The sequence below is a fragment of the Mus caroli genome, unplaced genomic scaffold, assembly GCF_978045245.1.
Source record: "Mus caroli unplaced genomic scaffold, Mus_caroli_1 scaffold_4, whole genome shotgun sequence".
NCBI lineage: Eukaryota > Metazoa > Chordata > Mammalia > Rodentia > Muridae > Mus > Mus caroli.
The window spans coordinates 128,577,339-128,594,320 of NW_028227259.1; the positions used below are offsets into that span (position 1 = coordinate 128,577,339).

The 16,982-nt window shown below is 40.4% G+C and overlaps 1 protein-coding gene across 6 annotated transcripts in view; it reads right to left on the minus strand.

Moving 5' to 3' along the window:
- The window catches only part of Sbno1 (strawberry notch homolog 1), a 56,364-nt gene that overhangs the window by 7,023 nt on the left and 32,359 nt on the right, over nucleotides 1–16,982 (minus strand). For all 6 annotated transcript variants that reach the window (XM_021163267.3, XM_021163270.3, XM_021163271.3 and 3 more), the window contains 13 exons: nucleotides 16,756–16,931; nucleotides 16,139–16,270; nucleotides 12,734–12,869; nucleotides 11,841–11,953; nucleotides 11,681–11,752; nucleotides 11,205–11,304; nucleotides 9,001–9,075; nucleotides 5,992–6,138; nucleotides 5,814–5,908; nucleotides 5,640–5,732; nucleotides 3,168–3,305; nucleotides 2,350–2,426; nucleotides 107–300 (listed from right to left, as the gene is read on the minus strand). In XM_021163267.3, coding sequence (XP_021018926.1) covers nucleotides 107–300; nucleotides 2,350–2,426; nucleotides 3,168–3,305; nucleotides 5,640–5,732; nucleotides 5,814–5,908; nucleotides 5,992–6,138; nucleotides 9,001–9,075; nucleotides 11,205–11,304; nucleotides 11,681–11,752; nucleotides 11,841–11,953; nucleotides 12,734–12,869; nucleotides 16,139–16,270; nucleotides 16,756–16,931 — 1,548 coding nt within the window. The remainder of the gene's footprint in view (nucleotides 1–106; nucleotides 301–2,349; nucleotides 2,427–3,167; nucleotides 3,306–5,639; nucleotides 5,733–5,813; nucleotides 5,909–5,991; nucleotides 6,139–9,000; nucleotides 9,076–11,204; nucleotides 11,305–11,680; nucleotides 11,753–11,840; nucleotides 11,954–12,733; nucleotides 12,870–16,138; nucleotides 16,271–16,755; nucleotides 16,932–16,982) is intronic.

Sequence of the window (16,982 nt, forward strand, 5' to 3'; positions counted from 1 at the left end):
CTACTAGAACACATGCGAGACAACAAATCTCTGATGTTAGAAGTGAAAAATAATACTGGGTAGGATGTGATTCTTTCCCCACCACCAAAACAGAAATGAAGCTTACCTACAATCCGCTGCCCATCTTCGGTCCTTAGCCGCACTATCTGCATTTTCACATTTGTGCCGCTGACAGAGGCCAGAACCCCTTCCACTTTTGTCCAGACGCTCAGTACTGAGCCACACAGTACATAGTACGTGCGGCAGCGGAGACCAATCTCACATACCAATCCTAAGCTTGCTTTTTTGCAATTGCCACGCCTAGAAAACATTGAGAAGGAAAAATATGTATAGAAACACGCTACATACATGAATGTCTGTAGAGTCTAGCCATATTTCAAGAAGAAAAATTTGACTTTTTCCTAGAAAATCCTTTGGGATTCCTGGGTTATCCTTTCCAAATCTAAGGTGTCACATTACTTCTGTGGATAGAGACAGTATCCTTGTACACTGGGTCACTGGTGTTACTATCTGCTCACTTTTGACACTTCAATACCCTGTTCTTCACTGTGGTAGTGCTTGCTGTGAAATCACAGTGGATGCTGTGTCACTAAGCTATGGGCTGCTTCAAGTATAACTAGTGGGAAATGCTGGATAACTGGAGCAAACAAACCACAGAGAAATGTAAACTGAGAAACAAAAGTTCATAGTACTACTCAAATGTTTGCCAATTCATTGACACACATCTGAGTCATCACCAAAGCAACATAAATTTAATACAAGAAAAACAAACCAGGTGTGTAGGTGGCTCTTCCAAAATATGAACTAGCTGCCCAATGATCTAGCTTGATTCCTGGAATCTACATAAGGTGGACCCTAACAGAGGTGTCCTCTGACCTGCCCAAGTATGCTCCAAAACAGAATCATCAAAGTATGCTCACACATGTACACATAACCTTCAGATATTGGATGTAATGCCTGCATTATGTCAGTGACTCGTGTGGGGCATATCAGTAGAAGGCATGGGGTCCACTAGAGCTAGTCTAAGGTTCAGGTAGCTGAGTCACTTAACATGGATGCCAGGAATTGAGCCTGGATTTCCTAAAGGAGCAGAAGACACCCTTAACCACTGAACTATCTCTTCAGCTCCCACCTCGCCTTTTAGTTTAAGACAGGGTTTCCCCAGCTGTCCTGGAACTCACTCTACAGACCAGGATGTTCTGGAACTCAGAGATCAGCTTGCTGAGTGCTGAAATTAAAGGCATGTGCCTCCATGCCCAGCTCTCCAGCTCCTTTCTTTTTCATTTGTTTGTTTTGAGGCCTGGTCTTGTACACTCTGACCTCAGGTCTGAATGTTCCCAAGTGATGAGGCCGTAGACATGAGTCATCAGGTCCAAGCAGTAAGGTTTGTTTGTTTTTAAAGCCAAAGAGAAAGCAAAAGGGATACAGATGCAAGCATGAGAATAAGGCGTGTGCGCGCTCCCGCTTACACAGGCTCACACACACACACACACAGAGGAAGTGAGGAGAATGAGGAAGAGAAAAGGAGTGGATGCAAGTTTTACCGGAGGGATAGCAATTAAGGCCATAAGTCAGGGTTTCAATGTAGCCTAGGCTGGACTTCAATCCCTAAATAGATTAGGATGATCTGGAAGTGTTAAGTGTGGGATTATAGGTGCTGACTACCACGGCAAGTCTCTATATAAAATTCTGATAAAGTAAACTGTGCCTAACAAGAAGCAATTTGTTTATTTACTCACAATCACATATTCATAAAGAATGAAAATGTGGACTGGAGAGATGGCTCAGCAGTTAAGAGCACTGACTGCTCTTCCAGAGGTCCTTAGTTCAAATGTTCAAATCCTAGTAATCAGATGGTGGCTCACAACCATCTGTAATGAGATCTGATGCCCTCTTCTGGTGTTTCTGAAGACAGCTACAATGTACTTATATATAATACATAAATAAATCTTTAAAAAAAAAAAGAATGAAAATGTGAGGTCTGGCAGTGGTAGTGCACACCTTTAATCCCAACACAGACGCAGAGGCAGGCAGATTTTTGAGTTTGAGGCCAGCCTGGTCTACAGAGTGAGTTACAGGACAGCCAGGGTTATACAGAGAAACCATGTCACGAAAAAAGAGAGAGAGAGAGAGAGAGAGAGAGAGAGAGAGAGAGAGAGAGAGAGAGAGAGAGAGAAAGAGAGAGAAAATGTTCTTAAACAAGCATTATGGCTCAGGTCTACCGACCATTCTTGAACTTAGGAGGTAGAAGCAATAGGATCACAAGGAAACTCAGCACCCTTACCCCCCAAAATAGAAAACACTTTAATTACAGGTAAAGAAATAAGTGAGGCTACAAGAAGCACTAACCAGTATGCGTGAGTACAGGTGTCTGCAGAGGAGTTATACTGATCCAGCCAGTGTACCAGGGCGTCATCAGAGACTACCTGCAAAGACAAAGGAAAACCATATTGCAACAAGTGGATAGCTGACCTAGTCACTAACACCAGAGGCAGTCAACATGGACGACAACATCATCTTCATCAGAAAGCCCAGCTCCCATGTGTAGCAGAATAGAAATAACACCAAGAAAGGTATCCAAAGCCCCTCATGGATGACCTTTGCAGAGAACTAGTTGAATAGTTACTTCCAAATAAGAGTGCCCACAAAGTTAAGACAACATTTTTCTGAAGTTACAGAAGTAATGTTGGAAAAAGCATTGATCGTTTTCTGGAAATTTATAAGATGAAAATATGCAGCATACTCATGGCAAATCAAAAGCTGGTTGGAAGGACTGACTGTCCCTAACTAAACTGTTGCATGTCCTGGGTATTGAAAATCACATGCTTATCTTGTATCGGGCAGTAACCTTAAAACTGCAACAGCAGTGTATAAAAAACTTGCTAGGGTTAGAGATATGGCTCAGAGGTTAAGGGCTCCTTGCTCTTACAGAGGTCCTGAGTTCAAATCCCAGCAACCATCTGTAATGGGATCCAATGTCCTTTTCTGGTGTGTTTGAAGACAGCTACAGTGTACTCATATAAATGCAATAAATAAATCTTAAAAACAAAAACAAAACAAACCCCTTGCTATTGTACAAGAATCATCATCCTTGAGCCCAGGAACTTTGAAGACACAGCTTCCTATCATAAAGCAAGCATTGACATAGTACATAAGTGAGAAAATACCTTCTTATATTTCTTTTTCAGATCAGCATAAATTTCTAATTTGAGTTGCTTCCCAGTGTTTGGTCGGTAAATTAAAAATAGTTTCTTCTTAGGGTTTACTTCTTTAACTAAGATTGCAGTTTTTTTGTTGTTTCTTATCTATTAAAAGAACAGAAAACATAAGAATTTGATCCTACATAATTAAAAATATTCTATCATAATACCACAACAGCAAATTCAGTACAGAAGATACAGAGGCTAGGTATGTTAGTATATAACCGTTGCAGGTCCCTGCTCAGGCTTTAATGTGAGGGGAGGCTACTCTGTTAACTCTGACTAAACTAAGACTCAGAAAAGTGTCTGCTCTTGCTTTATATATATTTTTTCGAGACCTCCCACCTAGGCTGGCCCTCACTATATCTATATCTATATCTATATCTGTACCTATCTACCTACCTATCTATCTATCTATCTATTATCTATCTATCTATCTATCTATCTATCTATCTATCCCATGGTAGCTTTGAACTCAGGGCATTCCTACCTCAACCTCCAATGTGAGCTCCTATGCTTGTATCCACACAAGTCTTCTTGTATATCCATGTATTTGTTTACAGAACTTTTTCTCCTTCTTTTCTCTTTTTTTCCTTTTTTTTTTTTGAGACAAGGTTTCTCCTTGTGGTCTTGGCGAGCATTGAATTTAAAGATTACATACCTCTGTCTCTCAAGTACTGGAATTAAAGGTGTGAGCCACCACCCAGTATAAATTTTTTTAATATAATACATGCTTTCTCCCTTTTCATTTCCTTTGTCTCTCTCCGCAGGCCTCCAACTTCTCTCAAATTCAGGGAGTCTGTTTTGTACATCGTTCTCACACACAGTCTTAAAAATATAAGTACAACCTGTCTGGTCCCTAACATGTTACTTGTATGTATGATTTAAGGTTGACCACTGCCATTGGCCTGGCTGAGACTGAGAATCTCACGTATGTATGAATGTGTATTTTATATAATCACCCCATCTTCCACTAGACCCCCAGAGCCAATTTAAAACATTCTCCTTCCCAACTCCATGCCTTGCACTAATCTAATGTGTATGAGCGTGGGACTATCTACTGGAGTGGGCACAACTTATTAGTTGAGCCTCTTTCCTGCAGCCATCAACTGCCAACAGCTTCTGGCAACATATGACTTTGTAACTCTCTTCTCATCCACAGAGACCTTAGAAACTGTCAGAATAATCCCAAGTGTTCACTGAACACTTCTGTTCTTTGTACATGATATCACAGCAGAGAATCCTCAAAGGTTAAAGAAAAGAAAAAAAACATTTTTTTTTTGACACAAGGTTTTTCTGTAGCCCCTGGCTGTTCTTAAACTCAGAGATCTACCTGCTTCTGCCTCTGAAGTGCTGGGATCAAAGGTGTGCACCCGCACTGCCCACGAGAAATTCTCTAACATACAGAGAAAAGTAAATAATTCTACCATTAAACAATAAAAATTAGAAGAATACCATCAAATTATCAGATTACTACAATATTCCAAAAAGTTAACTATTAGAAAAGGCTGGCCCGGTGTGGTAGGCAGTACACGCCTGTAACCTGGCACTCCGGTGATACACAGTGAGAACTGAACTAAGTTGGTGGCTACAGATTCCATCTCTAGACCTAGAAGGAAACATTTAATGTACTAAAGAAAATGTATACCACTGTGGGTGTCACTGCATTAACCACATCTCTGAAGTACCAGAGGCACAACACAACAACAGCCAAATTCACATAGGCCTTCCTAAGGCCTGGTCTATTCCAAAGTGAACACTAGGCAGACAAAGGCAACCAAAGGCAGGCAGGAACTACTGGGTGGTTCAGAAGAGATTATACTTATCCACAGGACTAAGACCAAAGGCTAACAGAAGACTCTACTCTCTAACTAAGCATGCTCCCACAACATAGACATACAACTGCTCTAGCTCAAGGGGGATTTGATGCTCTTTCTGGCCTTTGTATATACTAGGCCCACAGCCTAAACAGATAATAACATTAAGCCTGACCTGGCATGCATACCCATATACTTAATAGATGAATAACTTAATATTTATTTTTCTTTTTTTGGTTTTTTTTTCGAGACAGGGTTTCTCTGTATAGCCCTGGCTGTCCTGGAACTCACTTTGTAGACCAGGCTGGCCTCAAACTCAGAAATCCGCCTGCCTCTGCCTCCCGAGTGCTGGGATTAAAGGCGTGCGCCACCAGGCCCGGCTATAACTTAATATTTTAATGGCTAAGTTGAGCCTGGCATGATGGTGTGCTACAGAGTCAGAAAGAGTGACCATTGTGAATTCAGGGCTGGTCTAATCAACCAAAGTTTTACAGGACAGACAGCAATACATTATGAGATCTGTCTAAAAGCAAAGGAAAGGGAAAACCTGAAGCCATAAAAATAAGTAAGAAACAAAGAAAAAGCATTCTTGGTAAGATTCTGAAGAAAATTCAATTCGTACTTGCAATGATAAGTAAAAGCCATCATCTGGTCCAGTCAGCTCTGCCCAAATCTTGGTTGCTTCCTCCCAGGACATTCCCCTCTCCACACTAATCTGTGAAAGACACGTAGAGATGTAAACGGAGCACATGTATGCGAATACTCACGCGGAACATGTAAGCATATGTAGACTTACCGTGTATAACTCTACATGGCCGGAGGTTGAATACCCTGGCGTTAGGAACTTCTTGACATCACTCTTCCTCACCTTCTCATCTCCAGAACCCAGATCTGAAGACAGACAGCAGTGGGTAAGTGAAGAGATCCTCCGGACTGAAGCTCAGAGTAGAGTATAGTTAGGTGTCCCCACTCACCTAGGATTCCCATGTCGTATCTTCCGTTCTTCTTGGCATTCTGAACAACTGCAGTAAGCGTGTCTGCAAAATACTGAAACAGCGCATTCTGCTGATGCACCTCCATGCCCAGGATTCTGTTTAAGAATTTTCCTATATTGTTATAGTCTGCAAAGACAACGTTATAAGAAAAATTCCATGAATTCCCTTGGTAAATTAAAAATTTATTCTTGCGCCGGGCGTGGTGGCGCACGCCTTTAATCCCAGAGAAGCCCTGTCTCAAAACACCAAAAAAAAAAAAAAAAAAAATTCTTCAGCTAAGCAAGCCTTCAAAGTCTCCTTTGTGGGTGGAGCCCTCCCCCCAGTTTGCAGGGCCCTCACTGTAGAGCTGAAATACTGTAACCTGCCACCAGCAAAGTAGTACAGGCTCACAAGACAGTCCAGCTTCCTACTTTTCCTTGAACACAATTTAGCACAGACAGTGAGTGGTTCACCAATATCAAGTCTTTTAGATTTAATTTAACGTATGTTTATTTTCCACATATGGGTAAGTCTTGGACTGGAAGAGGAGCCAGTGCTCTTAGCCACTAAGCCATTCCTCTAACCCTACTTACGTTTTTAAAGATTTATCTATTTGATTTTATTATATGTGAGTAAACTGTAGCTGTCTTCAGACACACCAGAAGTGGGCATCTGATCCTAATACAGATGGCTGTGAGTCACCATGTGGTTGCTGGGATTTGAACTCAGGAGCTCTGGAAGAGCAGTTGGTGCTCTTAACCACTGAGCCATCTCTCCAGCCCCTATTTACATTTTTAAAGATAGGGTTTCCTTGTATTCTTGTTTGTCCTGGAACACTCCTATAGACCAGACTGACCCTGAACTCAGAGATCCCCTGCCTCTGGCTCCTAAATGCTGGGAATAAAGCAAGGTGTGTGTGAGGGGTATTAATTAATTAATTAATTAATTAATTAATTAATAAAGAGCAGGTTTATTGGGAAGCTGCACACGGGCGAATTCATTGGTGCCAAGGACCAAGGCCATGGAAGTGGCCACGGGAAAAGGGAAGGGAAGGGAGAAAGAAAGGGGCACTGACAGAGAGAAGAGGAAGAAATAGTGAGAGGGATAAAGAGAGGAAGACCCCAACATTATATTTTACCTTCAAGTGAAATGCCTGGAGCTTTGGAAAACTATACATGTCTGAATTGTTTCTGGACTCAGATATTATTTTGGTTTTTTTTTTTTTTTTGAGTCAGTGTCTTTCTGTGTAACAGCCCTGGTTGTCCTGAAACTAACTCTGCAGACCAGGCCGACCTCAATCTTGCAGACATCTGCCAGCCTCTGCCGCCCTAGAGCCGGAATTAAAAGGTATGCACCACTACTCAAGATATATATATATATATGTATATATGTATATATGTATATATGTATATGTATATATATATATATATATATATATATATATATATATATATATATATATATATTTTTTTTTTTTTTTTTTTGGTTTTTCGAGACAGGGTTTCTCTGTGTAGTCCTTGCTGTCCTGGAACTCACTTTGTAGACCAGGCTGGCCTTGAAGTCAGAAATCCGCCTGCCTCTGCCTCCTGAGTGCTGGGATTAAAGGCATGCTCCACCACTCCCGGCTTGGAATAATGATAATGAAAACTGTCCCATGTAAGCACTGTATACAAGGCACACACATGGCATTCCCATATACATGGAGGCACTCATAAAAACAAAAAGAAATAAATAAGAAAAGATTCCTTTTTTTGATTTTATGAGTATGTATGTTTGTCTATATATGCATGCATGTGCACTCTGTGCAGATTCCTTCTGGTTCCAGAATAGTATGTCATATCCTCCAGAAATAGGTATAGAGAATTATGAGCCCCAATGTGGGTGCTGAGAACTGAACCCAGGTATTTTACAAAATCAGCAAATACTCTGAACTGCTGAACCATCTTTCTCTCTCTAGTACATGTATTATTATTTTTAAATTTTTAAGAAAAAGAGATGATGCATAATTTGTGAGCACACGTCTGTGAGAGATCATGAAATCCGGGATAAGACAAACATGGAACTTTTTGCTTACTTTTAACAATTCCCAAGCATAGAAACAGGTGTTAAAAATAAATGAGCAAATAAACAAAAATAGAAAGGTTTCAAGCTGACACCTTTAGTCCCAGCACTCAGGAGGCAGAAGCCAGCAGATCTCTGAGTTCAAGGCCAGCCTGGTACAGAGTGAGTTCCAGGACAGACAGGGCTACACAGAGAAACCCTGTCTCAGGAAAACAAAACAAACAACTCAGTGGAATACCATTTTACTAGTACATAGTAGGTTCTGGGTTACATTCTAGAACTACCTGTAATCGCAGCACTAGAGTTTCTAAGGCAAAATATTGCTATGAGACCAATAGGGCCAGTCTAGCCAAGAGTGTGACAGTGTCACAAAAATACAAAAATCACAGACTAGGTGCAATGATTCAACTTATCCAAGTGCTTGCCATCCAAGCCTGATGAATGTGGTCACTAAATCCACCATGTAAAAAAAGCCAGATCCAGTGGCTCCTGTCTTTCATTCAAAACATTCTATAGTGAGGGCTGGAGAGATGGACCAGAGGTTAAAAGAACTAGCCACATGTCCAAAGGTCCTTTGTTCAATTTCCAGCAACCACATTGTGACTCACAGACATCTATAATGAGGTCTGGTGCCTTCTTCTGGCTTTCAAGCATACATGCAGGCAGAACACTGTATATGTAATGAATAAATACATTAAAAAAGAAAAAAAAAAAAAGAAATTGTTTATTAGGAGAGGAGACAGACACAGGAAACGCACCCAGAAACTCAAAGGCCAACTGGCTTAGAGTAGTCAGTACAGCCATAGAAACAGAGTGTCTCAAAAGCAAAGTGGAAAGAGAACCAGATTTCTCCAAAGTCATCCATGTGAGTTGAGGTTTCTTTAGTGTACAGCAGCATAAGGAAGGCTCCACCAATCCAAGTTACATGCACATACAGTGTGACATTACCTTTATCAAGAGTAAGAATTCCTGAGCGATCTTCTACATTAATCAAGCCCACTCCTATCAGTCCTTGCCGAACGTCTATAAGAAAACAAAATTATGAAAAATCTTCACAATCCAAATAACTCAAGGAGCTGTTGATCTAGCATGAAGACTTAACACACAGAGGTTGGGAGAGATGGCTCAGCAATCAAGAACACTGGTTGCTCTTCCAAAGGACAAGGCAGGGTTTAACTCAGTGCCCCAAGGCCACTCGTAACTGAGGATCTGAATACCTTTCCACAAACATACATTCAGGCAAAATGCCACTGCACACGTTACAGAAATGACAGGCTTGATGGGACTTTTATAAAAGACAGGTCTAGGGAGTGGTACAACTGAGTGCTAGACATCTGACATAGTAGGCCCAAAACCATTTTCAATCCTAAGAACTGAAAGGCCAAAAAGACAGAGAGAGGAATATGTGTGGTCTCCAACAAGGATATACAAATAAGATAATAGGACCAATATAGATCAACAGGACTCCTTTCAGGAATAAATCCTACTGGGTTAAAAATAAAAATTCACATACATGTAAAGATACCATATGCCAGCAAGTGCCCAAACCTCATCAAAATGAAACTATTGAAAACTGTGTTTGCCCATCATGGTGGTACACACTGCTATAAATTCCAGCAAAAAAGGCAGAGGCAGAGAGATCTCACTGAGTGTTCAAGGCCAGCTTGTTCGATATTAGGATTTGTAGGCAAGCCAAGGCTGTATAATGAGACCTTTAGAAGAAAACAAAAACCAAAACAGAAGAAAACAAAAAACAAACCCTAAGTTCCCGAGATAATGAAAACTGTCCCATGTAAGCACTGTATACAAGGAACACACATGGCATTCCCATATACATGGAGGCACTCACAAAAACAAAAAGAAATAAATAAGAAAAGATTCCTTTTTTTGATTTTATGAGTATGTATGTTTGTCTATATATGCATGCATGTGCACTCTGTGCAGATTCCTTCTGGTTCCAGAATAGTATGTCATATCCTCCAGAAATAGGTATAGAGAATTATGAGCCCAATGTGGGTGCTGAGAACTGAACCCAGGTATTTTACAAGATCAGCAAATACTCTGAACTGCTGAACCATCTTTCTCTCTCTAGTCCATGTATTATTATTTTTAAATTTTTTTATATTATTTGTATGCATGAGCACAGACACTTTTACATGTGAAGGTCAGACAATTAAATGGCTGTTTCACTCTTTCCATTATATAGATATTAAGTATAACTAATTAACAGCCCCCACCTCAATCCCGGGCATTATAAAAAGGGTTCAAAATGTGAACTCACCCAGATTTTCTTACTAAAGACTTCTCAACCAAACACAAATGGAGAAAGACATGTTATGAACCACATGTGATAGGCACCAATTTATGTTTCTTATTGTTGCTTAGCTTTGGGCTTTAAATTTTTGTTTTGAAGATTAAGTTATTAGTTTTGGATTTTTCTCAAGATACTATATAACTCTGGATGTCCTGGGACTCAGTTGTATAGAACAGGCTGGCCTCCAACTCAGAGATCCATTTGCCTATGAGATTAAATTTCTGTGTCACTATGCTAGTCTTTCAAGACTTATTAATTGAATGCTCTGCCTATATGTATGTCTGGCATCACATGTGTGCAATGTCCATAGAGGCCAGAGGATGGCTCTGGATATACCAGGGAACCGCAGTTACTGATAGTTGTGAGCCACCAACTAGGTGCTGAGACACAAACCAAGGTCTTCTCCAAGAGCAATTAATTTTCCTAACTGCTGAGCTATCTAAGCCCTGATTTCATCTTTTTTTTAATAGACAGGGACTCACTATAAGTAGGTCCTGAATTATCCTCCTTCTTCTTCTTTTTTTTTTTTGTTTTTTTTTCGAGACAGGGTTTCTTTGTATAGCCCTGGCTGTCCTGGAACTCACTCTGTAGACCAGGCTGGCCTCCAACTCAGAAATCCGCCTGCCTCTGCCTCTGAAGTGCTGGGATTAAAGGCGTGCACCACCACGCCTGACGCCTGAAGTCTTCTTGCCTCACCAAGTTGAGTTCCGGGATGACTAGAATATAGTACTATGCCCAGTTTGATACTAGGGATAGAAGCCAGGCCTTCATACATGCAAAGCATATATAGTATACCAACCAAATATCTTTTTCCAAGTTACACTTATTTTTAAGTTACCTTTAAAGAATTCTCCAGGGTAGTCTGGAGGTGGTGATACCATAGGAGAATCCAAGTTTACAATGGATTTCATAACAATTTCTAAAGCATTTCTTCCATACTGTTAAAAAAAAAAAAAGATTGTTTTAACCAGGCTCAACATTTGGGTAATTTTTTAACCACTTAAATGCTATAAATTGTAACTGTACCAAATATTCAGAAACTATTATTTATAAATATTCAGGACATTAATTACGACCACCTATTCTGTGCCTTTTCAGACAGCAGACATATGTTAATGACTTTCTTTATTTCTAATAACTCATCTTGATGCTTTCCCATAAATCCCAGGAGTGTTTTCCAACAGGAATAAAAAAATGTATGTATAGAGCATGATATGTCAAATCCTGTCTCACATAAAAATATAGAAGGCAAAGCTAACAAGAGCAAGCAATTAGAGTGGTTAGTTCTACATCATTAGAGACACTGAAATGTACCTTGTTGTCAAAGTTGAATCTGCTCAGATCTCTAGATTCTGTTGCTCTTCTGTCGCCATGTGTAAGTGCCCCCTGACAAAACACAGAATTTCTGGTCAAACCCTTATCAACTAACACAAATCATCTATATGATGCACATCTAATACAACTCAAAACTTACCAAACTCTCAAGTCTTTTAGCAACAATAGATGCAAATCTCTGTTCTCCAGCCAGTTCCGAAATCAAAAAGACATACTCTGGAGCAGTCACTTGGTTTGACCTGTGTGTTCTTCCTGTTACAAAATGTGTACAGTTCAATGATCACAAAGCGTAGGTAGAAATGGGCTAGTCTGAGACCCTAATTCGTAGCTTTAATACTTAATAGGTAAAGAGACAAGATCCAGAATGGCCTCAAACACACTATGCAGCTAAAGTCAGGCCTTAAACACCTGGTACTACAAATCAAGTGCTGAGAGTACAAGCCTGCACACATCAGAGAGAGAGAGAGAGAGAGAGAGAGAGAGAGAGAGAAAGAGAACCCTCAAAAAGAAAATTAAAAATAATACAACCCTTCCCAGCTCCCCATAACAGCAATTGAAACTCTAGTCATTGGCATTACCACCCAAGGATCAGAATCTGCCAAAATGCTGCCATCATTTGGTTAGCCAGTGTTAGCCAATGTTAGTATATAGCCACTTTAGATGTTATGTGTAGATCACCAGGTCACAGAACCATGCACATGAACAGTAATGTATACCACATGTAGCTATTAAGAGCTGAAACGACTGTGGAAATAGTGGGCTACTATCAAAGACTCACATAGTATACAAACATACAATGAAGATACTTCCGAGAAACCCTGTTCTGGAAGGCCAGGACCTCTTTGTAATCCTACCAGAGATCTCAATACCATTTGAAAACAGGCAAAAAGGAGTTCCTCATGCATTGCACATCACAGCATTCAGAGAACACACTTCCAGTATAGAATCTGAGAGTTCCATAAGCTTCTGGTATCTCATACAGACAGATGACTCTCACCTTTCCTCACAGTGGGATGCAGTAGAGACACTTACCAAACTGCTGAATCGCCCTATCAGCACTCCAAGGTAATTCTAAAGTCATGTGAACTCTTCGCCTTTGGTTTTTAGCTCTCCGATCTGCTTGTAATGAAATACCTGAGCTGGCAGCTTCAGAGATAATAGCAATATTCTGTATAAAATTAGAAAAGGAAACAAAAATTACCTCTAAGCAAAGGGAAAGAGAACTTCAGTGGACAGTGATGGCCACCAGAATGTTCTCTACTCTCTTTTCATAGTAATATGACGCCCTAGTGCCAGTTGGGTATATGCTGCCCAGAGTCAAGATTAGCTGCTCCAGTTTCCCTTATTACTAAGCATGAGCACATAAGCAAGCTGCAGTCAGTGAAGAATAGGTGGGAGGCATACTACACATGAGTCAGTATTTATGTGATTATGTGCACCACTGTTCTGAAGCAGAAGACAAGGCCATGTGTCCTGTAGCCTTCCAAGGCTTGGACAGCATGCAGTCAGCAATCCTGACTTAAGGGGGAAAATGCTAGTGATGCAGCTCACAAGTAGAGCGCTTCCCTAACAAGCATGAGGCACTCAGTTTAAGGGCCAGACATAATGGTGCATAGTACATATAGACATTAACAGGAAGGGTACAGACATAACAGTGCATAGCATAATCACAGAATGCAGTAGGCTGAGGCCGGAGGGAAAAATGAGTTCAAAGCCATCCTGAGCTATACAGTAAGACCCAGACTCAAAAAGACAAAAATAGTGGTGGTCCTGCCTATTCCAGAGGCTGAGGCAGGAGAATCACTTGAAACTAGAAACTGAAGAAAAACTGGGCGTGGTGGCAAATGTCTTTAATCCCAGCACTTGGGAGGCAGAGGCAGGTGGATTTCTGAGTTCGAGGCCAGCTTGGTCTACAAAGTGAGTTCCAGGACAGCCAGGGCTATACAGAGAAATCCTGTCTCGAAAAAAACCCAAAAAAAAACCAAAAAAACAAACAAAAAAAACTGAAGACAGACTAGATAGAGTAAGGTTCTGTCTAGAGAAAGGGAATAGAGGGAGATGGAGGGTAAGAGGAGAAGTAGTAGGAAACCTTCTGAGACCTTCTGTCCTATGGACGCAAAGCTAGCCTACAACTCAAGATCCACCTGTCTCATACTCCAAAATTAATATCATACACTTAGCCAACCCAGAATCAAGTACACGAGAGAAACAGTGTGTTGTTTAAACCATAAAAAGGAAAGAAACTTCTGCGTAGTCTAATAACCTCAGTTCAATCCCAGGAGTCAATGTGGCAGAGAGAGAACTGATTCTGATCATCCTTTGACCTCCATACAAATGCCATAGCATGCCTATTCACAAACGAACTTCTACACAATTAAAAAAAAATGCTAATAATTTTTAAAAATATGATTTAGCGATGTACTTATTTTGACAAATTCCTTTCATTCTTGGGCCTAGGTTCATAACAGAATCACATAAACTCTTAACTCAAATCCCAGGGGACCGGAAAGTCTTTTGGCCTCAAGAAGCAGCCAGAACACACTTGGTGCTTGTATACACACTCAAGCAAAATACTCAGACAAGTGGGCGTGGTGGCATAAATCTTCAATCCCAACATCTGGAGGAATGGCAGACACACAATGGCTCACCGCCATCTATAACTCTGGTTCCCAGGGACTCAATGTCCTCTTCTGGCCTCTAACAGCACACAAACACAACATTCATACATATAAAATAAATAAAGTTTTTCCTTTTTTAAGATAATCCCTGGATGTCCTAGAACTCACTCAGTAGTTGAGACTTGTCTCAAAACTCAGGTATCTACCTGTCTGTCTCCTGAGTGCTGGGATTAAAGGCGTGGACCACTATTTTACCAACCTGGCAAAATAATGTAAATCTTTTTGAAAAATTCTGTTTCTTTTAAAAAAAAAATAAGTCGTAAGCAAAATGCATATAATTCTAGAAGCAAATGGCTAAGAAGAGATCTGTGAATCTAAAGTTTGAGGAAATTCCTGAGCAAGGCTGCAGTGGTTAGAGTGAAGCACAGCAATGGAAACCATGCTTAGGAATCCTACCAGGAGCACACACAGAATCAGGGGAGTCTAAAGAAGGGTCCTAGGTATTCAAAATGTCTTCAGTGTCAGATATGAATGAAGAGTCTATAAACCATACACTGTAGATTGTATTAATGTGCATGGCACAAAACAAAAACTCAAAAGACACCAGTAATCTGAACACGTTTTGATTTTAATCAAGACACAGGCTTACTATATAGCTCTAGCGGGCCTTGAACCCACAGAAACTCAACTGCCTCTCTCTGCCTAGGAGTGGTGAGATTAAAGCAATGGTGTAGCACTCACCTTCTAATCATTTTTTTTTTGTTGTTGGTTTTTTGTTTTTTGCATTTTTGCTTTTTGAGACAGAGTTTCTCTGTGTGGTGCTAACTGTCCTAGAACTTATTCTAGACCAGGTTGGCCATGTTGACCCCAGACTCAGAGATGTAGCTAACTTTACTCTAGGGAGCTGGGATTAAAGGTGTATGAAAGGTGTATGCCACGCCACCACTGGCCAGCAGTGTTCTTACTGCTCTAGACCCACAATTACACGACACTAGAGATCATTCCATCATGCTAACAGCTAACTTCCCCTGACTATTGACTACTGAGACAATCAAATCTGGAGGACTTCTCTTGCTACATTCATTATAAAATGACATTGTTAAAGAGTAAGAAGTGGGGCCTAGTTGAAACAAGCAAGTCATAGGGGACAAATTCTTTGAGCTCTGTCTTGCCTTGAACCTTTCTTGTGGTCCCATTTTTTTTTTTTTTTTGGTTTGGTTTCCACTTATTGTCACAACATGATCAGATGTTCCTTATGTCCTTTCTTTCAAAATAATCTAAAAGTATGAAATCTTAAGACAAAATAACTTCCATCCTAAATGTTCCTATGGATATTTAATGGCAGCTATGCAAAAGTAACTAACACAGAAGAAGAAGAGAAGAAGGCGGGGAAAGAAAGAGAAAAGCAATCACTACCATGACCTACTACCTACTATTTTTATATTCAGGTGTCCCTACATCTCTCAGTTTAATTTTTAAGCAAAGCCTCACATAGTCCTGGCTACTTTAAACTCCTGTTCTAATGCAACCAAGAAGAATGAGTTCCCAATCCTCTCCCTCCACTTCTAAGGTGTGCAAACTCACCTGGCTTGGGAATTCACAAGTTCAAAGGTTCTCACACACAATACAAAATCTATACTACATACACCTTATAGAAACTCAAATATGTAAAATAATCAGTACAACTACTAATAAGAAACAGACTATTCAATATAACCCTCCTGTGGATGTAGAGAAATGGATAAGAGATCCTTCTGAAGTTGACACTGAAAAAACTATGTAGGTGCCTTCTAATGAAAACCACCTAGGGAAAGAATACCTTGTCTCCATCCATGAACCTTTGCTTCTCTGTGATGTTTAGAATCTCCACAGGCACATCAAGTTCAGACCTCGACTCGTAGGATATGCTCCCGTCATCATTGCTCACTACCCGCCCTTTGCGGCCAGTCATCTGAGAAATAGACATCAACAGTGTTTTAAGAAAATTGGCTAGGAGCATGAAACATGAATGTGACAAGTTGTCACTGGGGACAAAGAAACATTTACATCGTGAGAAGCTGGTACATGGTCACTATCACAAAAGACCCACAACAGTATAGTAGCCAAGAGCAGACCAAACAATCAGGCAATGAGCACAGGATTTCTGTAGTCATATGAAATACAACAGAAAAAGGTTTCTAAGGACAGTCATTTCACAGAATTTAAAGTGAAGAAAGGGGATGGAGAGATAAGTCAATGGTTAAGAGCACTGGCTGCTCTTCCAGAGGCTATTATAAAATCAATTCCCAGCAACCACATGGTAGCTCACAACCATCTATAATGGGATCTAATAACCTCTTCTGTCATGCAGCCATAGAGGCCAATAGAGCACTCATATTTGTATAGGAGAAGCAAATGGTATCAAGAGGGAACACAGCACTAACCACATCTATTTACCTCAGCCACATTTTCAGGACCACCAAGTTCATCGATAAGTTCATCCAGGGTGTTAGGAGGGAGGTCTTCAGCCAATTTTTCTAGTTTATCAAGCAGGTCTTTCTTCATCTGTTGCGCCCTTTCGACAGCATCTTGACTTGTTACAAGGCTGCTGTTGCTGTTGCTGTTACTGTTGGCTGATAAAGAATATTTGTTAATTATCGCTCAAATCAATACCTGATCATCAA